The sequence below is a fragment of the Trachypithecus francoisi genome, unplaced genomic scaffold, assembly GCF_009764315.1.
Source record: "Trachypithecus francoisi isolate TF-2019V2 unplaced genomic scaffold, Tfra_2.0 Lachesis_group1, whole genome shotgun sequence".
NCBI classification, from domain to species: Eukaryota; Metazoa; Chordata; class Mammalia; order Primates; family Cercopithecidae; genus Trachypithecus; species Trachypithecus francoisi.
The window spans coordinates 59694347-59718015 of NW_022681454.1; the positions used below are offsets into that span (position 1 = coordinate 59694347).

The window sequence follows — 23669 nt, forward strand, 5'->3', positions numbered from 1 at the left end:
TTATTTTGCATAATTTCTTCTTTCCTTAAAGCACTTTGCAAGTGGTCTAAACTGAGCAGGACTTCAGAAAACTGGGTTCTGAGCACTGGCTCCATTGCTTGCTTGCTCTGTAACCTTGAGAAAGCCACTTAATCTCTTTGGACATCAGATTCTTCATCTACTAAACTAGGGGGTGGGGTTACACTCATCCTCTTTATCGCTTTCTGCAGCTGTCTTAGTGATGAATTTACAAATGGAACTTCAACAGTGTTGGTCTCATTTGAGGGATATGTCAGAAAAAGTAAATAAGTCCTTTAAAGTTCTTCAGTCAAAAACCCATAAAAAGTTGAGATTTCTCAAAGTATAGCTATGATAAGGCCATGATATGATTTGCCTTTGTGTCATCTCTCTCAAAAAATGTGAAATTTTTTACATTTCAGAATTTAATTCAAATTTCTGATAGGATATGTGATTGTATTAAAATCATAAAATCTTTGAGATATATGAGCTGTTACAAAACTAAGCTTGAATATGCAATTCTAAAGGATAACCATGTATTATCAAGAAAGTTTTCAATAATCTCTTTGTTCTGTCTAAATATGATATTTATTTGAGCTACCCTATTAGGTCAGCTTAATGGTGTGTCATTTTGACATTTTGCTTTTTAACTCGGGGTACCTTGACCAGCCTTAGGAAGAAACAAACAAAAAAAATGAATTTAAAAAAGAGAAAGATTGCAATCTATTTAGTAAAGGTTAGCTGAACGAATCCCCAGATTAGATACTTTAACAAGCAAACAATCATTGCCAGCACCTTGAACTTTGAACAATTGTTAAGAATATAACTAACATGGCTCTAGGGAAAATTTTTATAAGCCATTCATTGTTGCTCCCAAAATACGTTTTCAGAATAGATTAACATAAGCAGGCACCATAATGTTTGAGCATCATCTTTAAAGGGGAAAATGACCAACACGCCCCAAATAATAACCAACTTTGGAGAACATTTTTTGAAAAGGGAGGTAATGCCAGAATATTTCATGGGAGACTTGAGGTACTTCTGTTTAGCAATAACATTCTTACTTAACTTCCTTAACTCAGGTTCACTTGATCCCATTATTGGTATCTTGTGATTATCTTTGGCAGAGCAGTCGCAAGTTTGCCAGACATATCATTACCCACATCTTCTTTCTACGTTTTACCTATGTACTCATAATAACATTGAAATATTGTGAAATCCTGCATGCAGGGTCGGGAAGATCTTCTTCCCCAATCTGTGTAAGATATGAGTATTAAGGATGGTTTCTCACGTTAGCCCATTCTTACATTATATAAAATAATTGCACCATTCAATTCCTCAGTTCTTATTCACCTTCCTTTCATAATCCCTTTAGTAGTTCTTTGTAAATATCTGTGCTCAGAATAGTTCATACATATTATTCGCTTCTCTTCCATCTTCTGGTGTTTAGACCAGGGTGTAATTCTAATGATTCTAGTCCTTCCATTGTGACTATGTTAAAGGAGGAAATTGCCACAAACCACTGTCATTTTGCTAGAACATTAATACTCAAAACAATCTTTTAGATTTGAGTCAGCTTCTTTTCATGGCTCAATGACTTCACATTTTTCTCTTTAGAAACCAAAACACTTACAAGGTAATCTACTCTTTAGACTTTCAACATCACATTTTCTCTGAGACGACAGTTTTCCTTCCTCCTTGTGTTACCACTAGATCATAATAAAATGACAGAACTGAAATTATTATTCTTAAAAAATACCAATAATGGGAAAAATGGAAACAATGCTTTCAGGTATTTAGGCAGCATGCAGCAATGTGCAATAAAAATAGCACAGAGTTTGGAGTTAAGTGCATTAGAAAAAAATCCTAGACCTGCTGCCCACCATGTGACTTTAACCAAGTTATTTAATCTTTCTTCTCCCCAGGTTTCTCATATACAAATTGGGGCTAGTAATTACTACTTCACAGACTATTTTGAGAACTGAACAAGACAGCATAGGCAAAAATATTCAGTTAAGTGTTTGGTCTACTATATGTGGTCAGAAATATCTCTGTTTCCTCAGTCAACATAGAAATATCAAACTGTATGGAAATTAAGAGAGTCATCTGAGCAGCCTAAGGAGAGGCCCATCAGTGACTGTTTCTCCCAGCTTTAGCAATCTCACTAAGAGTTTAAAAAACAAATGAAACAAACCACATAGTTGAAGAGAGAGAGAAAAACATAGGTTCATTGTGCAAGTTGTGTGAGGGGGGAAAAAAAAGAGTGAACGCATAAAGTAAAAATATGGACAAGTACCTTTCCACATGCAGCCCTAATTCGGCTCTAAAGAAAATGGTGGCAAGAACACAGACTGTATGGTCATACAATCCCAGCTTCCAATCATGAGTCTGACACACTTACCAGTGGTGTGACCTCAGCCAATTATTTAATGATGGAGTCCATGGTTCCTTGTGTACAAAATTCAGATAATTGTAACTCCCTTGAAGGATTAACTGATATAATTAGTGTATACAGAGTAATCAATATACAATAGGCATTCAATAAAGGTGCAACTGTGGTCACTATCATTTACAAAGAGAATTATTCTTAGTTGCTTATTTAGAAGACCTAAACAAATCTCAAATCAGCTACCAATGGGTAAAGAGCAGCAATGAGCCATGCCAAAAATTCTACTTATTTGAAAGTACAAATATTTGTAATTTTTCAGGAAGTTGTTAAGGAAGACAGCCTGACATGGAGGACGATATCCTCTTACCTCACACACTATTGGCGTAACCATTTGACAGCATTTCTTCTGATGATGTAAAATGTCTGTTCCACATATGAGAACACAAACACTGTCATTCTGAATTGGATATGCCATCCATTCCACCAGAATTCTCTCAGAAAGTGTAAAAATTTATGGCTATCTTCTTTGATATCATGAGTCTAACTTTATAGGTTAACAATGGGCTATAATTTTCTCAGTTCCTATTTTAATTTTTTTTTTTTTTTTTGAGATGGGTTCTCACCTGTTGCTCGGGAGTGCAGTGGCCCAATCACAGCTCACTGTAGCCTTGACTTCTTGGGCTCAAGTGATCCTCTTGCCTCAGCCTCCCAAGTAGATAGGACTATGGACATGTGCCACCACACCTGGGTAATTTTTTTTTTTTTTTTTTTTTTTGGTGGAGACAGGACTTGCCCTGTGTTGTCCAGGCTGGTGTTGAACTCCTGGGCTCAAGTGATCCTCCCACCTTGGCCTTCAAAAGTGCCTGAATTATAGGCATGAGCCACTGTGCCTGGTCTGTTTTTTATTTTTTATTATTTCAGCATTTACTTTAGCATCATAAGCATTTTCATGTATGCTAAATTATTTCATCCTAACAACTCTGTGAAATAGACATTACTACTCCCCATCACTCTTGTTGGCTACTCATTGCCAGTGAGCTATCAGGGGAAGGAGGTGAGGTGCAAGGACATTTCTCCAGACAAGGACATTTCTCCTGGCAAAGAGGCAACTGTCAGCCATTATCAGCCAGCACTTCTGGTAGCTGGAGAGTGGGTGCACTGGTCTGGGAAAGGGGATAGGGATGGATAGGCACCAGCAGAAACTACTATATCCTCATTTTGCAATGGGGGAGTGGAGTGGACAACAAGGATTAGAGCATTTAAGTGACTTACCATCCTAATATAGCTGATAGTGAAAAGCCAGATTCTAAATCAGACTGCCTGATTCCAAGTCAAGTGCTGTATCTCCCATACCATTGGTTTGCTGAGGGAAGAGGGGCAGCTGTGAATGTGTATAAACCTCTTACAAAGTGGTAAGTTGGAAGAATGACTTCACTGTAAAAAGTAGTAATCTCCTTAGGTGTGTCTACGTTTAGTTATTCTCAACTTCAGCTGATGCCCTGCTCATCTCATTTTCTGAGAACTAAAAAGCAAATCCATAAGCATTCTTTCCAGGTTAGCCACAACTTCATGATCTTTGATTTTGAGTCTTTTCAGAAGTGTATTTTAAACTCAAGTCCTGTCCTTTGAGCCTGATCTCGCAGAGTAGTATTTTTTATTTCTTTGGAATAATGGTCAATGCTGGGGCTTGACCAGGTGAAGCCTGATATCAAACAGACTTGTTCTCACATGACATAGGTCTTATACCTCCAGTTTAGATGACATCTATACCCAGCACTTGCACTGTGACCACTACAAGGCATCACAGTGGTGGAATCACCGCACTCCAGCTCCTCTTTGACATCTTAGATCTCACATCACAGGTTAGCAATGGCTTATACTACCTTAGGTTTTGTCCTTCCTTCCTTCCTTCCTTTCTCTCTCTCTCTCTCTCTCTCTCCCCTTATTTATTTATCAATTACTTAGCACCTCTTATGTGCCTAGTGACCTAGGTATTTTCATGTGGAAGAAATCTACTTTCAGCTACTCCAGCTTCCTGGTTGAGAGTAGTAAGGGAATAAGACAAGGGGATAGGGAGAGGAGTAAGAAAGAGATATTAAGTGTCAATCATCAGAAGGCATTCCCTTCAGGGAGCTGAATAGTCATGATGCCCAGGCATAATGTAGCTGGAAGTCATGATTCAGGGTTCCCAAAAGGTGAAACAGGTGGAAGAGAGAGGAGTGGTGGAAAGCAGCATTTATAGAAGCCTATTAGAACTAAGTGCTATGCCAGTTATTTTACTTGATTGTTATCTTCATTTAATTCCCTTACGTTACAAGTTGGTAAGTTTCCAAAAGTAAAGTTTCGCAGAACAAAAAATGTTTTTTTTGCTTATTGTGTTTTTTTTTTTTTTTTTTTTTGAGACGGAGTCTCGCTCTGTCGCCCAGGCTGGAGTGCAGTGGCCAGATCTCGGCTCACTGCAAGCTCCGCCTCCCAGACTCCCGCCATTCTCCTGCCTCAGCCTCCCGAGTAGCTGGGACTACAGGCGCCCGCCACCTCGCCCGGCTAGTTTTTTTTTGTTTTGTTTTGTTTTGTTTTTAGTATAGACGGGGTTTCAGCGGGTTAGCCAGGATGGTCTCGATCTCCTGACCTCGTGATCCGCCCGTCTCGGCCTCCCAAAGTGCTGGGTTTACAGGCTTGAGCCACCGCGCCCGGCCGTTTTTTTGTTTTGTTTCATTTTTGTTGCAAGCATCCAAACTGAAGAGCAGCTCAGCCTGGCATTTTGGCCACTTTGCTGTCTTCACTGACCCTTCTTGAGCTCCACCCAACAATTAAGAATTACTCCCTTATGAGCTTAAAAAAACATGAAAGTTCCAGTTTGAGCAGTGGAGCCAGACATCTCTGAAAAAATATATATATATATATGTGTATGTGTGTGTGTGTGTGTGTATGTGTGTGTGTGTGTGTATATATATATATATATATATATATATATAAAAATAGTTGTATCTTTATGTAGTTAAATAGGAGACACAGCTTGATTTATGGGCTATTATTCTGTTCTTATTGGGATTTTATCCATAAGTGGTTCACAAGTCTAAGAAACCACTGGTATAACAAAGTATAACCATATACAGTTCCTGGGGGGGAATGAAAGCTATTACTGATTTTACTACTTCTTCAACATTAAGAGACCCTATCAGACCACAGTGGGGTCACTATCAGCTCTAACTTTGTTTCTATCCAAATAGACATAGTTGAAGATTAAAATATTTATTTTACAAATATAAGACTACTTACTTTCTACAATGAGAATTAATATATAGTTTAGTTTTTGATTAATTACTGTGTGGAACATAATTCAAGAAAGATTTGATATTTGAACATTTCAAGATATTATTTAAATGTCTGTAGTTTCACAAATCCATTCTTAAAACATTTGGTACACTCAAGATAGTACTAAATTTTTTTTTTTTAATTTTAGAAAATCAAATTCTGAACACAATTTATTTACATTAGCTGTCCTATTGACTCAGCAGTTTTCTATTAATTAAGAGTCTTTTGACACTCCTGGTTTTCTTTCAGTATAATATACTTTAAAATAATATTTCTTGGGTATCTGCTGTGTCCTATGAGTCCATTCATTGTACAAAAATGTGAAGAAGAAACATTTCCCCCAATGGAGTTCATTGCAAGCCCCTCATGACTGTTTTTACTTCTAGCACTTAAGACTGAGTAAGCCCATTTTTGTCATTGCTGTTTAATCAAACACCTTGTTTAATAAATTAGGTATTTAAAAAACCAATTATTGAACAACAGATATGGGCCAGGTACTATGAAGACTCTTGGGATTAAATATGAGTGAGATAAATACAGTTCCTGCCTTTATAGACTATACAGTTTAGTAGACTCAACATTCACCTCTAATTTAAGATTCTGAAGTTCAAGGCATGTGGACCTATATTTCTAGAGCAGTAATTCAGCATCTCTCTGTCCATTGATCTAAACTGGTGAAAATGAAAGGCACTAAAAGTATTCTATGTGAGCAGCTCTTCAGCCTACAGTGAAATTGAGAATTGGCAGGCCTCTGGAATGAAGCAGAATACATTCACGCAGCAAATGTTTATTGTGTACCAACTCTATACTAGATGATGAGGGTTACAATTTTGGTAGCAGTAGACATATTCTCAGCCCCTCAGAGAGTTTTGCATTCTAGAAGGAAAGATGTTTTAAAAATAAGTAATTAAAATATCATGTAAAATAGCACAGATTTCAGTAATAGGTTTTCTTCTCTTTTCCCCCAACATAGTGCTGTAAGCACAGCATGACACAATCACCCAATGAGATTTTACACCTGCCATGGAACCCCACTTAGTGACTGTGGCCTTGGAGAACCTAGTGCTCTATGGAAACTGTATCCACAAGTCACTAGGATTATTCAAAATGTCTATGTTCAATCTTTGTATTCAACTCCACAGGGAAAGCCTTAGGACCATTGCTCACAAATGTTCTAGTCTTGAGAAAATCTGTAGATGACACACGATGAGTGCATTTCTTAGTAGGCTGAGCGCACCTGTTCACAGGTGTTGTGTGTGGACATCACAAGTCAAGAACAGATAGATCTGATATGCCTGGTTGTGTCTCTGGAATCATTTTCTGTCATTTGATTATGTGATTTGACCTTAGTTATCTTCAACTAAGAAATGAAGAACTTAGGTCAGAAGAGATAGAAAATTCTGATTCTGCATTTACTTATTCACATCCTTTTCAAACTTTGTTTGGAGGGGTGGCTGAAGACATTGGGACAAATTCCTATCTCCAGCATTGGGTCACTTTCATTATTCAGGGCAAATAAGTAATACAGCGTCTCACTTCATATTAATTGTTTTCTCCAAATTAGCATTTGGAGAAAATACTCACATAGAAGGCATCACAGTAGCAGGTACATTTGGGCTGCTCTACCTCCAGTGTTTGAGAAGAGCCATTTCCAACTTGTAAGGTTAATGTGCAGACTAAAAGAGATCCACACATAAAGCTCCCTGCAGAGCGTGTCACATAAAGTATAAAAAATGTCTTGTTCTTCTTCTTTCATCATCCCTCTCTCCCTCTAGCTATCCGTTAATATATGATGCTTTATTTCTAAAAATTTGATTATGCAACAGAATTCTATATATTAGGTCTGATTTTCTCATTATTACCTTTTATAAAATTATACATAAATTTTATAAGGAAAAATTATTATACATAAATTTTATACATAAAATTCATCGCTCTCTCCTTCTAGCTATTCTTTAATATATAAGATGACTTGTTTCTAAAAATTTGGTTATGAAACAAAATTCTATATATTAGATCTGATTTTCTCATTATTACCTTTTATGAAATTATGCATAAATTTTATGAGGCAAAAAGAGTCTATCTTAAGCTTTTATGAAATATGTCTAAGAAATATTTTATTTTCTCACATTTAAAATTTTCATTGTGTTTGAGAAAATGATGTCCTGATATTAGCAGATAAAATGTCTTTATGAAATTATAAATGGGATTACATTTTGCTTTGAGAAGTTCAAAATATATTTTTAAATATTCATTTAAAACTTCATTGTAGAAAAGGAAAACAAGCTTTACTTGCAGTGCTGTGCCAGATATTATGCTGTTTTGTACAAATAGCATTTTATTTAACTCATGCTGTAATGCTGTGAAGAAAGTAGCTTATCTACAACATTTCACGCAGAAGCTTACTTTCTCTTCCTCTTCCTTTGGCTTCCAGGATGCCACACATTCTTGAATTTTCTTTACCATCCTGTTGCTGGTTTCTCTGTCATTCTGTTGCTGGTTCCTCCTAGATTTCTTAACAGTAGCCAACTCCAATCCCTTGGAACTGAGACCTCTTCCCTTCTCTACCTATCCCCACTTTTGTGGCTATAAATATCCTCAAAACCTGACAATTTGCACATTTATACGTACAGCCTGGTCTCCTTTGCTGTCTGCAGATATGACTATCCAAATGGCTCCTTGACAATTAGCTTGGGCAGCAATAGAAATCTCAAACTTAACTTGTCCAAAATTATATACTCCTCCCAAAGAGTTTTCCATTTCAGTAAACAGTAGCTCCATCTTTCCAGTCGCTCAGCCTAAAACTGCAGTGATATCCTCAACCCCTTTGCGGTTTCCATGCCCTCTTGATTTCCATTCAGTCTGTTTCAGCCACACTGATTTTTTTCCCCTTTATATCACAAGGCATTGAGTCTTTGCACTAGCTCTTCCCTCTGCTGAAGACTGATTTCCCTCTGCTGAAACAGTCTTCTCTCAGATAGCTGCCCTCCCTCTCCTGCCTTAGAATTTTTGCTTCTCAGTGAACAATTTTTGACTGCCCTATTTCTAATTCTAATTCTCACCATCTTCAGCTCTTCATCTCTTCCTGCAGCAGATACTTCCTTTCACCTTCTCTGCATTATTTTATTCTTTAATACTTGTAAGCATTTGACATACTATATATTTTCCCCTTTCACCAATTTAGTAACTGACTTTCCATGTTCCCCTCCTTCTTCCTACACATACACTAGAATATAAACTTAAGAAGGGTGAAGATTTTTGTCAGGTTTTTTTTTTCTTTTTTTTTTTTCCACTGCTCTATGCAGTACCTAGAACAGTGCTTGGAACATCGTAGGCATTCAATATATGTCTGTTGAAGGAAACCTCATTTCACAGTTGAAGTAACTGCAGCTCAAACCTTGGCTTAGGTGACATTGGGGGTGAATAACAGCTTGAATGACAGAACCCAGTTCTGTCTGTCTCAACACACATCCTGAGCCATCAGCATCATTTTCCTGTTAATATTTTCTATGTATGTATGTATTTATGTATCTATCTATCTATCTACTCGGTATCAACTGACTCAAGACTTGAATATATCCAACTGCCAACATGATATGTCACTGGGGAAATAATAGATATCTCACATTAACCTGTACAAAATTAAGTGTGTTAATTTTCATTAGCACACAAACAGTTCTGAGAACTACAGGCTGCCAATGACCCTTCTCTTAGAAATGTTAGGATCCCTGCTCTGGGAAAGGACAGGGAAGGATCAGAGTTCCTTTCTCATGGGCCCAAGTGATTGTGTTCTTTACCTTCCTGCCACGAAGCTCACGACTGTGCATGCCACATGCCTTACTTTTCCAAGAAGTCTTGTTTGCACATTCTTAATGCTTTGAAGAAACAGTATGCATATGAAAATTAAATTCTAGGTAGGAACGATCTATACACTGCAGAGTATGTTGTTAGAGGTTTCATCAGTGTTTGGAAAATCTTCCTCCTTATATGAGGTCAATGCAGTGGCTCACACCTGTAATCCCAGCACTGCCTCCTGGGTTCAAGTGATTCTCCCACCTCAGCCTCCCAAGTAGCTAAGATTACAGGCTCCCACACCACACCCAATTCCTGGGATTTAAATCCCAATTCTACTACCTACTCCTATGTGATCTTGGACAAGTTGCTTAAGCTCTCTGCATTCAGTTACTAATCCATAAAACTGAGATAAAAAGAGCACTTACTTGGAGCGTTGCTTTGAGGATTTGTGTGTTAACACAGATGAACTGTTATGAAAGTGTTGTCATTGTTACTATGGGTCTTAATATCCACATGTATCATGTGATTGGAAAACCCAGTTCAATGACATCATAAAGGAGCTGCTTAAAACTTATAGAGTAGTGCTTAAGAACACACTCTAAAGTTGGATATTGCTGGATTAAAGATTCATTTCCAAAACTTACTGTCAATGTGGGTTTGGACAACATCTTATTCTTTCTACATCTCCTTTCTCAGTCTAAAAAATAGTGCCAGTAGTATCTACCTCAAAATACAGCAAATAATTAAGTTAACTCTTGTCAAGCCTTCAGATGGAACCTGGCACACAATTAGTGTTAAATAATTGAGAGCTCTCATTCTTATCACACAGAAACAGAAGTAAATTATCAGACGAAACTTTTAAAATGTAGTCCAAAGACTTATCTAATATATATAGTCTTACATACTATTCCCCTGCCAAAAAAATAGGGGGGGAAGGAAAGAAGGAAGGAAGAAAGGAAGGAAACGAAGGAAGAAAGGAAAGAAGGAAGGAAGGAAGGAAGGAAGGAAGGAGGGAGGGAGGGAGGGAGGAAAGAAGGAAGGAAAGAAGGAAGGAAGGATGGATGGAAGGGAGGAAGGAAGGAAGGAGGGAAGGAGGGAAGGGAGGAAGGAGGGAGGGAGGGAGGGAGGGAAGGAAGGAAGGAAGGAAGGAAGGAAGGAAGGAAGGAAGGAGGGAAGGGAGGAAGGGAGGAAAGAAGGAAGGAAGGAGGGAAGGAAGGAAGGAAGGGTGGAAGGGAGGAAAGAAGGAGGGAAGGAAGGAAGGGAGGAAGGAAGGAAGGAAGGAGGGAGGGAAGGAAGGAAGGAGGAAGGAAGGAGGGAGGGAGGGAAGGAAGGAAGGAAGGAAGGAAGGAGGAAGGAGGGATGGAAGGGAGAAAGGGAGGAAGGAGGAAAGAAGAAAGGAAGAAAGGGAGGAAGGGAGGAAGGAAGGGAAAAGTTATTTTACTTAAAAAGCATTGCACTTTTCATTTTATATAACACTGTTTTGTGATCCCAGGCCTAGAAGAAGCCAATTGCTCAGGGCAGTGGTCACAATTAAAATTAAAATTCAAGAACTCTTGATAGTCTGAGGTTTGTTCCCCAAACCCAGCCAGAGAACTCATTTCCCTTTTTACAATGACATCAATTCAATTCAGCATCCTGGAAAGAAAACACAATGTTCTCACACTGGTCTCGTAGTTATTTACCTTAAAAAGAGGCTGCATATTTTGGAATAACTTAAGCAGTGGTGTAAATCAGAGAGACCAGACCTTCGTCAGAGTGAACCTGACCCTTAGCAACCTTGCCCATCTCTCTATTTTTTCAATGAATCAATTAAATATGAATATGTATTGATATTTATTAAATTAATTATCAATATGTATGGTAGTTTTTATTATGTAAGTTGTCAGAGATTTAATCTTTTTCTTAAATGAATAATCCACCAATTTTTGCTAAACTATAATCTAAAGGAATGTAATGTTCTGAACTAAATTCTTAAATCTCCACTGGAGTTTTCTATTGTTGTTTTCTATTTTCTAAAAGGATCAGAGGCAGAACAATATCTTTTAAGAAGGTAAATGATCCTTGTATACTTTTATATAGTTTCAGAATGTCTCTCCTGACCAAAAATTGTCATTTCTTTGTTCAGAGAAATTGCATTTTAGTAAGACAGTTACCTAGGAGATTCTCTGACGGTGTGGTTTATTGTTGGCAGCAGCCACCTAGTCCAGTTGAAACAGCACAGGTATAAAGTCAAATGGTTTATAAGTAGAATCCCAATCCCTCTGCTTGCTGCCTGTGTGACTGTAAATAACTGAGTCCTCATTATTTTACCTATCAAATATAACTAATACTTTCTTCTTATAAAACTGTATTAAAATCAAATAAATAGAACTACATATAAAGCCAGCACATGCCTAGCTTAAAGCAGATTCTAAATATATGTTTGCATTTTCACCTTCTTTGTAACATTTGCTTTATTATACTCTCAAAAGTCAGCAATATAGACATCAATATGCATATTATAATCATCCACATGAGTGTAATGAGTTAGATTTTACAAATTGTTTGCATTTATGTCATTGGAAACTTAGGCTCTGGGAAATGATCTTTTGCAAAGCTGCTAAGACACAGAGCTGAGACAATGGGCCCAGTTCTCCCTGTGAAATTGTTTTGTGGATTGGTATCATCAGCTCCCTGATGCACCTTTATTAAAATAGATTTGGAAAGTAGCTAGTTTGGGAGCCATGTCTTTGGTTTTGAAAGCTGCAAGGTGGAAGAGCATGTTCAGGTTGATAGAGGATCTGAAGATTGAACAATCACATACCCGACATTATTCCCAAGGCAAGAGCCAGCCTGCTGGGCTGGATAAAGAAAATTCACTATAAAGTGTGTTTATCCTAAGAACAGGGACTGCCTGGCTTCCCTATAAATCCCAAGTGGAGCACTTCTAATGGATATTCTTTATATGCAAGTTGTGAAACTGACTTTAAAATTTTATAAAGAAAATAAAAAAGAGAAAGAAATGGAAAAGAAAATTCCAACAGAAATTCTTCAGGCAAGATTGCAAGAGGAAGTCGTTTTTGCTTTCCTGTGCTAGTAGTTTCTTTCTCAAAGTGGTTCTTCCACCTAGTTCTGATGACTCACGTCCTCGGCTGCAGGCACTTTGTTTATCTTGAGTGCTATAAAGCAGAGGTCCCCAACCATTTTGGCACCAGGGACCAGTTTCATGGAAGACAATTTTTCCACAGACAAGGAGTGGGGAGACAGTTTAGGAGTGATTCAAGCACATTACACTTATTGTGCATTTTATTTCTATTATTACTACATTGTAATATATAATGAGATAATAATTATACAACTCACCATAATGTAGAGTCATTATGAGCTTGTTTTCCTGCAACTAGATGGTCCCACCTGCAGGTGATGGGAGACAGTAATGGATCATCAGGCGTTAGATTCTAATAAGGAGCATGCAACCAAGATCCCTCCCTCCTATGAGAATCTAATGCCACAGCTGATCTGACAAAAGGTGGAGCTCAGATGGTAGTGCAAGCAATGGGGAGCAGCTGTAAACACAGATGAATCTTTTCTTGCTCACCCGCCACTCACCTCCTGCTGTGCATCCTGTTTCCTAATAGGTCACAGACTGGTCCAGGCCTGGGGATGGAACCCCTGCTGTAAAGCATCATGAAATGTGAGCCCTCATGGGATCTATCAAAGTAAATAGCAAGCAAACATCTCTCCTGAGCACCTATTATATGCCACATAGCAGGTACTCAATATAGATGTTTTAAACAGATATTCCACTTAACTCAAATAGGATCCTGATTGTGACTTCTCAAAAGTCTGTAATCTATACATCTAATACATATTATAATCATTCGCATCAGTGTAATGAGTTAGAGTGTACAAATTTTCTGCATTTATGTCGTTGGAAACTAAGGTTCTGGACTTATGTGGCCTTTAGTCTGATTTGCTACTAAGAATATCTGACCAGGTGTATCTATCTCATGTTGTTCCTCCGTCTGGATATAAGCTACTCTAGAGCAAGGACTAGGTCTTGTCCATGGAGGAAAGAATATTTAGCACAGCATATGTGGAATACATGGATAACTTTTCTTTGACCGATTACTTTTGTCTAAATCATCAAGTCACTATTATAGACACAGTTGCTGCCTAGAAAAATTCAGACAATTTTGTTTATATATAGTGGCATTAGTAATATTTTATTTAAAACCTTCAGAACGCCAGTGTTCTAGGCTGTAATCCAGTCAGTAGAATGTTGGGTTTTTTTTTAAAAAAAAGCTTGAAATCAAAAGTAAAAAAGGCAGATGGTCTGAGGGGTTATTTCACCAGGGTCAAGGCGAGGCCTTTCCACAGAGAAGCCGCCTTCCAATGGCCACATTGCTGGAGTCTGTTCAGTGCTCCCCTCAACTCCTTTATTTTCTATTTCATGAGGTAATTAATTTTTATACAAAAAATAATTACAGAAAACTCTGATTTACTATAACTCCTTAGCAAAAAAAAATATATAATCTAAAATATTATAAAACAAATTTTCCCAATTGGTTTTGGATAACTTTCTTCTTTTACATTCTCTCCCGTTTCCTCCAGTTGCTTAGTTATATCCCGTTTCCTCCAGTTGCTTAGTTTCCCGTTTCCTCTCAGTTATTTAGAGTCACACAGGCAGCAAGCAGAGGGATTGGGATTCTACTTATAAACCATTTGACTTTATACCTGTGCTATTTCAACTGGACTAGGTGGCTGCTGCCAACAATAAATCACACCGTCAGAGAATCTCCTAGGTAACTGTCTTTTTACCTTTTGCATGCCTTTTTAGCATGCCTTCTAAACAGCCTACCCTGCCACGTGCCATGATTACTGTGACTACATCTTCAGAACCAGAAAACAGGATACCTGGCCCTAAGCATGCACTCATAGAGCAGAGTGTTTTAAATTCGGAATGCCACAGAAGACAGAAGATAACATGCTCACTACACTTGTAGAGCAACACGCAGCCAGCCATTTCCAGTGCAAATTACCTCATTGCATAGTGTGACAACTAAAGGTCATAACCATAATACAAATCGTGTTTTTCTTGTAATCTATCCTTCAGTTAAATGTGAACTCCAGGAGAGCAAAGACTGTGGGTATCCCGAGCACTGAGGTCTGTGACCTGCATATCATAAATTGTAGTTGTACATAGGGGAGAATCAATAACTATTTGTTGAAATGAATACATTTTATTGCAGCTCTTTTCATAATATTAACACAATAGACATCAGAGTGTAACTAACAGTTCCTTAAAAGTGGATATCAGGCACTTGGCTACCACCCACAAGCAACTGTGAATGAGTAACTTCTCTGAATATCTCTTTGTTCATCAGGAAATTGAGAGAGATGGGGCACATTTATTTTTTAGGTCCCTTCCACTTGTGAAGTGCTATTTCTCTCCACCTTCACTTAGGATCATTTATTCACAGGGCATGCAGACATTAGTTACTGCTCAGAACTCAGTGTTTCCAGTAGACATGGATTGGGAGCAATAAAAGTGGACCCAGAGCTAGTTACTGTAAATTTCTACTTGTATACAGAATGCTATAGAAGTTCAAGACATGGAAAGGGATGTCTAGCCCATGTGGAATAAATACTCGATTTTTTAATGCTTCATTTCTAGAGCCATAGTTTGTGTTAAAAGAACCACCTTCACCAAGCAGTCCAATGAGAACAAACTCTAGGACAAACATGCTCTTCCAACAGAGCTAACTAGATGGAGAAAAAGAAAATGAATGAAATCTAGGGGAAAAAAATAGAGCCACCCAGTACAGGACAGTGCAGGTGGAGGAGCAGAATGTTCAGACCGCATTGCAGGTAGAACTCAGAGGGACTGTAAGTGCTGCCTGGAAACACTTGTTGACCAACAGTGAGATCCTGTAGAACCAAGGGACTATCATTCTCCTATTGCAGAACAATTTTTCTAGAAACTTGATTTTATTATAATGAAAGTTCCTTCTTATATCTTAATGACCTTAGGGAGTTGGTATTCATATCCTGTTAGTTGAGAGAAGAGAGTTTTTCCAGTGGGAACGTGAATAATTTAAATGACTCATCCCTCAAGTACCAAGCACCACTGTTCCCAGGTTTAGATGACAATTACTATTCCTTCAGTGAACCATGGCCACTCTGAGATTGGGGGTGGGGAGGAAAAAGGAATGGAATGCCAGTGAAACCATCTTCTATTGTCATCCTGCTCTGCGGCCTCACTCAGTCATAGTCTTGCATCTCAGACCTTGGTCTCTTTGTGAAATAAACATTTCTTGGCCCTGTCTTGCAGGAAAATTGGAAGCCTGACCCTAAAATAAGTGAATATCATCCATAGGCCAGGCCAAAAGAAAACTAGGGAACATTTGGCACAAAGGAGCTCTCTTCAAGAAATTATTTTCCATGTCATATTTGCATAAGTTAGTCATAGGCCCACCAATTCAATGAAAGAGGAAAAGAGCATGCATGACCCTAGCGTGCTGGCATCCTGTTGTCCTTTATAGCTAAGGTCAGACTGTTTCTCCTTTTGCCTCATGTTGGCTCCTCTTAGTGGACTAAGATTGGCAAATCTGAGGCTACAGATTGTGCTATGAGTGAGCAACTGCAATTGCACAACATTTTCTTTGGCTAATATTTCAGTTTGTTGAGTCAGTGACCTGACAAGTAGCTACAGCCCATGAAACAGCATTTTCTGACTCAGTGCATGTGAGAAAGAAGTAGTAGCTAAAGGTTCAGCACAGTAGACACTGTTGGCACAGCCTTCTGACTCCACAGCATTGTTCTAGGATCTAGATTCCTCTCTACTTAACTCAGTGGCATTGCCTCCTATAAATTCTATGTAAATCTCAGACCCTCAGTAACATGTCCCAAGACACATGACGAACAACACTTGGTATTGAGTTTTCTCCAGCGCTGTGAAAGTGTCCCACCAGGAAACAATAAGGGCTTTTAGACTACTAATTCATGAGCAATTTGATGCCTCTTACGTGGTAAGTGCAAGTTGAGAAATGAATTTCCTGCTGCTAAAATTCCAACACTTTAGAAACTCTTCAGTGAACAAATAAAAGTTTATCCTTTGTAATAATAATGGAAACAAAGACTTTCATAAAACCAAACAACTGAAATGTCTTGATAAATGCCTGCAGAGTTGGCTAGGTTTCTAAACCATTAAATAATGAGTTTATCTCTTCCTACAGTTTTTCAAGAATCCATTGAAAAATCAAGATAGGAAAGAGTATGATTCTTTGTTTTTCCTAGTCATGCTCCATTGCTCTATGTTATCATAAAAGGACTTTAATTCAAGTGTTATTCCGTTAATTGCCCAAGAAGTCATATTTGAAAGAAATAAATGCTTATATATGTATGCTTACATGTCTCATCTGGAAGTCTTAACCTTTAAAACTGTACTCCAGCCCCTTCCCCAAACGTCCTTCCCCAACTCCTTACGCACTTACTGGATTCAAAGCACAACAGTGTAAAAGCTGTGAGAAGAAGAAAACATAAATTGAAAGAAAACTTTTTTTTTTCAGAAAGATAATTAAATTCAAAGTAACAGTAACTACTTGTTTTCAACTTCAGCTCTTCAACTATTTCTCCTAGAATTTTTTTCCAAATCTCTTACTCCAAGTCGAACACTCCATTTCATTTTTCTCTTTCATGATTATGTATTTTAACTCATAGGTACACTCTTTAACACAGGGACTATCCCTGAGACCCATCCCACAGCCTGAGAAGGGCTTGGCACTCTCCTTGTCAGATAGCCTGTTGCCTCCTCAGCTACACTGTGAGCTCCTTGATAGAAAGAATTATGTTATCTGTGGCTCTCAGAGCCCTATTCAGATATATGATGCATAACATGTGCTTGTGGAGTCGGTAAACTGAATATATGTGGAGCCCCCAGAACTGTGTTCCCATTGAGGATGACAGGAAACAGATCAATCCTTGTCCCACATGGCCTAAATCTTAGTCTGACAAATAGCTGGAAATAATTACAAAAATATAAGATGGGAATGACTTGGGAGTCCAGAGTGGTGTCTGAACCCTAGTCACTGCCTTGGACACACATTTCTCATACTACTGCAATGTCACAGTTGTTGACTTCTGGTTCACTCAGTTGGTCATCTCCTTAAAGTTGGTTAAGGAACCTGCTGTTTTCTTCTACCAGAAGTCCCCTTTGCTCAGGACTTCTAGTGGTTCCCTCCTTTTAACCTCAGTATCAGCCCTTTATCCCTAACTCTTTGCCTGCCAAATGACATAGGAGCAAAGGATGAGAGGGAGCTTTCTTGGAGGTAAGTAGTACCTGCAAGGTAATCAGATCTTTCATACTACTCAGATCTTGTGGCCATATCATGTGTGATTATGTTACAAGAGTATCTGTTCCACTTATCATTTCATGCTGTATGAACTCAATCTCAGGAAGAAAAAGAAAGAATTTTAAAGGCCCATCCTGCTACAGATGAGTTTTGTTACAGAATGTTGCCTCTGAGATGCCTAACGCCATGCAGGAGAGAAAGCAGGCAAATTAAAACATATGCCTCAAAGCTCCACTGGGAGATGGGAAGTTCAGCTCTCTATGGCTCCATAGCGAAAGAGATCAGAAGCAACACCTCTCTGGACCACCAGGACTTCAGAGTTGCTTGCTCATAACCAGACAACTTGTGAAGGCTTCTGCAAAATTTTATGGTGAAGGCTGAAGAGAAAAGACACTTAGCATATCTTTCACAGGGTTCTCTACTGCAGTCTCACCTCTCACCATGGATTTCTTTATTCCGTTTTTTTAAAAAATTGTAAGATATGTCACATTCACCAAAAAAGTGAAAAGAACACATATCTGGCTAGGTGCTGTGGTTCACACCTCTAATCCCAGCATTTTGGGAGGCCGAGGAGGGTGGATCATCTGAGGTCAAGAGTTCAAGACCAGCCTGTTCAACATGGTGAAACCCCATCTCTACTAAAAACACAAAAATTAACCGGACATGGTGGTACATGCCTGTAAATCCCAGCTACTTGGGAGGCTGAGGCAGGAGAATCACTTGAACTCAGGAGGTAGAGGTTGCAATGAGCAGAGATCACTCCATTACACTCCAGCCTGGGCAACAAGAGCGAGTCTCTGTCTCAAAAAAAAAAAAAAAGAAGAAGAGAAAAGAAAGGAAAGAACACATAGCTATAGTTTAAAACCATTATTATAAATGTGAAACACATATAAATGGCAAGTGTTCATATGTGTAACAACCACTCAGATAAAGAAATAACACATTACCAACATTCTCAAAACCCTCTTCCCTAATTCACCTCTTCCTGTTTCCTTTGAGTAATCACCTCCTGATTTTTTCCATAGTCATTCCTTTGCCTTTCTTTATACCTTTACTTTCTGTGTATGCATTTCTAAACAATCCAACTTACTTTGCCTGGTTTTGTGCTTCACATAAGTGAAATCATACTTTTTGTATTTTTTTGCGTCTTGCTTCATTTGCTCCACAGTATGTTTGTGTAATTCATCCACAATACTCCATGCAGTCATAAGTGGTTTATTTTCTTTGCCATTAGGGATTAAGAGCAGAGACTCTAGAGCCAGACTTCTCAGGTTTAAATCTCACTTCTATTATCGTTCAGATGTGTAACCTTGTGCAAATTATTTCCATCTTTCTGTACTTCAGTTTTAATTTACCTGGAGCTGATTGTGGGGTATGGTGTAAGTTAGGGGTCTTCGGTAGACCTCCCTGGGAAGATCTCTGAGATGGTGATTTGTAAACATGTGGTTTATTGGAGCATGAACATGGGAACGATATCTGAAAAAAGGTGAGGAGGGCAGATCTGGGCAGAAGAGAAACTTGAATGGTGAAGCATATGCAGCAGAGGCCCCAGCAGGTCCCCTAGGAGCTTTCAGCTTGTCTCAAATTGATAGAATTTGTATCCCCACATCAGCCAGTCTCTGGATGTGAGCTGCCTTCAGGGAGGGACCACAGCCTTCAGCAAGGCAGCTCCTGTAGGCCAAGGGCAATTCCTGAGGAGTGATTCAGCTGCAACCTGTCAATTAGCAATATTGCAGCTGGAACAATTAGTGTCACCATTCTGAAGGGGAAAACTGGGAAGGGCACCACAGCATCCAAGACAGGGTCCAATTTGATTTTTTCCCGTACAGATACTCGATTGTCCCAGCACCTTTTTCCACGTTATATAATGCTACCTCTTTCGTATCAAATGCCCATACAGTAGTCTATTTCTGAGGCTATTAAAAGTTATGTTTCCCGCCAGACCCGGTGGCTCACGCCTGTAATCCCAGCACTTTGAGAGGCCCACATGGGTGGATCACGAAGTCAGGAGATGGAGACCATCCTGGCTAACACAGTGAAATCCCGTCTCTACTAAAACTACAAAAAAAAAATTAGCCGGACGTGGTGGTGGGCGCCCATAGCACCAGCTACTTGCTACTTGGGAGGCTGAGGCAGGAGAATGGCATGAACCCAGGAGGGGGAGCTTGCAGTGAGCCAAGATCATGCCACTGCACTCCAGCCTGGGCAACAGAGTGAGACTCTGCCTCAAATAAAAAAAAAAAAAAAAACGTTTCCTTCGTCAATTATCTGATTAAAACAAGTTGATATCAACATGTATATGAGAAAATTACCCAATGGAACAAAGAACAAACAAAAAGGACTTGATATATTAGACATCAAGAGTTGCTGTAATTATCGCTTTTTTCACAATCTCTTTCCTTCCTTTTCTTGTACATGAAATATCCTCACCTGTCTTGTTCACCAGGGATGCAGAATTCTTCTATGAATTCTTCAAGACTAAGCTGAAACATGATTTCCCCTCAGAAGCTGTCATTGGCCCCAGGTCCTTCTTCCTCTGTCATTCTTCAGAATTGAGTGCTTTGTCATAAACTGCCGGTTCAAGCCTTCAGTAACATCCTATAGCTGTGTGATCTTGGACTATCTTATTTAAAGAACAAACTTCATAATTTTCTGTAAAAATTCAAATTAACCCTTTTTCCTCTCTTCAGCGCAGGGCGCCCACAATTTGTGCGCTCTCTTTCTGCTGCTCCCCAGCTCTGGGATACAGCTGACACCATGGGTTTCGGAGACCTGAAAAGCCCCGCCGGCCTCCAGGTGCTCAACAATTACCTGGCGGACAAGAGCTACATCGAGGGGTATGTGCCATCACAAGCAGATGTGGCAGTATTTGAAGCCGTGTCCGGCCCACCGCCTGCCAACTTGTGTCATGCCCTACGTTGGTATAATCGCATCAAATCTTACGAAAAGGAAAAGGCCAGCTTGCCAGGAGTGAAGAAAGCTTTGGGTAAGTATGGTCCTGCCAATGTGGAAGACACTACAGGAAGTGGAGCTACAGATAGTAAAAATGATGATGATATTGATCTCTTTGGATCTGATGAGGAGGAGGAAAGTGAAGAAGCAAAGAGGCTAAGGGAAGAACGTCTTGCACAATATGAATCAAAGAAAGCCAAAAAACCTGCACTTGTTGCCAAGTCTTCCATCTTACTAGATGTGAAACCTTGGGATGATGAGACAGATATGGCAAAATTAGAGGAGTGTGTCAGAAGCATTCAGGCAGACAGCTTAGTCTAGGGATCATCTAAACTAGTTCCAGTGGGATATGGAATTAAGAAACTTCAAATACAGTGTGTAGTTGAAGATGATAAAGTTGGAACAGATATGCTGGAGGAGCAGATCACTGCTTTTGAGGACTACGTGCAGTCCATGGATGTGGTTGCTTTCAACAAGATCTAAAATCCATCCTGGATCATGGCATTTAAATAAAAGCTTGAAAGATTAAAAAAAATCAAATTAAATTGTTAACTATTACCACTTAGCTCTATACTATAGCTCAAATTATTTTTATTTGCCATTACAGACAATGAGTTTCTTCAGTGCAGCAATCATGGACCATTCACCTCTGGATCCCTATCACTTGGCACAGTTTTATCATATGGGTATGACTGAGATTGACGATGGTAAGGCTCATAATCAAGAATACAAGTAGTACATTGGCTCACTGGAAAGAATGGTCAGACATTCATATACAAGTCACTTATTTCTGAAAATAAAGCCACAATATTGAATAACGTAGCTTCAAGTCAGGATGTTAGCAATTCTTTTCTTAATTCAAAGTTCCCATTCCACCTACTCTTTTCTCTAAGTAAAGGATGCCCCCACTCACCACCTTCAATGCCCTACACAGAACCACAGATTTCCCTGTAGGCTGGGGAAAACAGATAAACTGAAGGAGAAGGAGAAGCAGGAGGGGGAGAGGAAAGAACAAGAAGACAAAGAAGGGGAAGAGGAGGGAAAAAAAGGAAAGGAGGAAAGGATGGAGAGAAGAAAAAGAAGGAAAAGAAGGAGAAGGAGGAGAAAGAGTGGAGAAAAGAAGAGAAGGAGAAAACTATCACCATATAATATTTAGGCATACCTTTCCCTTTTTAAGGTTCTAAACAGGATATTACATAATATTCCAATCTGAAACCTTTGGAGTATTTTTCAAAACATCTAAGATTTCCTGAGGAGAAAGAATCAGTCCCAGAATTGATGTTACCTGTCTAGAGAGTGTGCCACTAGAACAATGAGCAAGTATGCCCTCCCCAAAAAATAAATAAATAAATCTGTGTTTACTATGGAAGCTCAGGAAGTAAGTTTTGGACAGTTTTTTGTTTTGTTTTGTTTTTGAGATGAAGTTTTGCTCTGTCACCCAGTAACAGAGCTCAGTGATGTTAGCTCAGTGCAACCTCTGCCTCCCAGGCTCAAGCGATTCTCCTGCCTCAGCCTCCCAAGTAGCTAGGATTACAGGTGCCCACCACCATGCCTGGCTAATTTTTGTATTTTTAGTAGAGATGGTTTCCCCATGTTGACCAGGCTGGTCTTGAACTCCTGACCTCAAGTGATCCACCTGCCTCGGCCTCCCAAAGTGCTGGGATTACAGGTGTGAGCCACTGTGCCCAGCCTTGGACGGTTTTAAAATAATTACTTGATCTTGCTTCCAAGCATTGATCATTCAGAAATACTGAGGTCTACTTTAAAGAAAATCAAAAATTTAAAAAATTTAAAAAATTAAAAAACAATTTATTCTGCTTTAGAATTTTTATTTTAACAAACAGGAAGCTAAAACACTGGACTGCTATTATAATGAATGTGTGAACTATACTGGCCTATACTCAGGAATGGAAAACCAAATATCGTATGTTCTCACTTATAAGTGAAAGCTAAGCTATGGGTTTGCAAAGGCATAGTGAGTGATATAATGGACTTTGGAGACTCAGAGCAGAGAGGGTTAGAGGAAGGTGAGGGATAAAATAACTACATCTTAAGTATAATGTATACTACTTGGGTGATGAATGCACTAAAATCTCAAACTTTACCACTATGTGATTCATCCATGTAATCAAAAGCTACTTGTACCCTAAAAGCTATTGAAATTTTAAAAAATAAAATATATAGCCAATATCTAAAAAATATAGTACAGAGCTGGAGAAACTCAAGAGCCCATCTCTGAGTCTGTTCACAAGGTCAAAAAGAGTTTTTCCATTTGTTATAAGTCTTATGTTGTGAGCCCCACGAATTAGGCGGTTTATTTTTCCCTGAACCATGTCTGTCTTCACTGAAAGCACCATTAAATGGAGATTCTGGCCCAACTCAGTGAAGCAGAAATGTGCTTCCTCCTTTGGAGCTTAATCACCTGAGTAGCTGTTATTGTAGGTGATCGTATGACACAGCTCAGAATCTCAGTAATTTTAGTAGGTCAGTAGGGCATTAGAGAAGTAGGTCATTCTGGCCGCAGTCCTGCCAGAACAGGCCTTTGGAATTTGCTATTGTTTTCTTCCAGGAACAAGCAATAGGGTATACTGTTAGCCCTGCCATGTGTAACTGGATGCCACAGTAAGTTTTAGTGGCAAAGCTCTATTTAGATAAGATATTGCCCTACCGAGGGAAATTACAGCATTAAGCATGAGAATTTCAGGGTGTGCTGCATTTGTTACTCTCCTTCAGCACATGACTAAATGAATAGCAGGCAGGTTAGGGCCAAAGCTCAGATCAGCATGGAGATGGCCTTTCCAGGCTTGGGGAGGATGCTTTATGGAGTCATTATCTTACATTTCGTGTTGCCTGCCCGCTTTGTACTCTCTTTCCCTAGGGAGCTCTAA

General features: G+C 39.0%; 1 protein-coding gene across 1 annotated transcript; it reads left to right on the top strand.

Moving 5' to 3' along the window:
- Positions 1–20484: 20484 nt before the first annotated feature.
- LOC117085499 (elongation factor 1-beta-like) lies at positions 20485–21316 on the top strand. The gene has a single exon (XM_033214461.1). The coding sequence runs from the start codon at positions 20587–20589 to the stop codon at positions 21100–21102; it is 516 nt and encodes a 171-aa protein (XP_033070352.1). The 5' UTR covers positions 20485–20586; the 3' UTR covers positions 21103–21316.
- The last annotated feature ends 2353 nt before the right edge of the window (positions 21317–23669 follow it).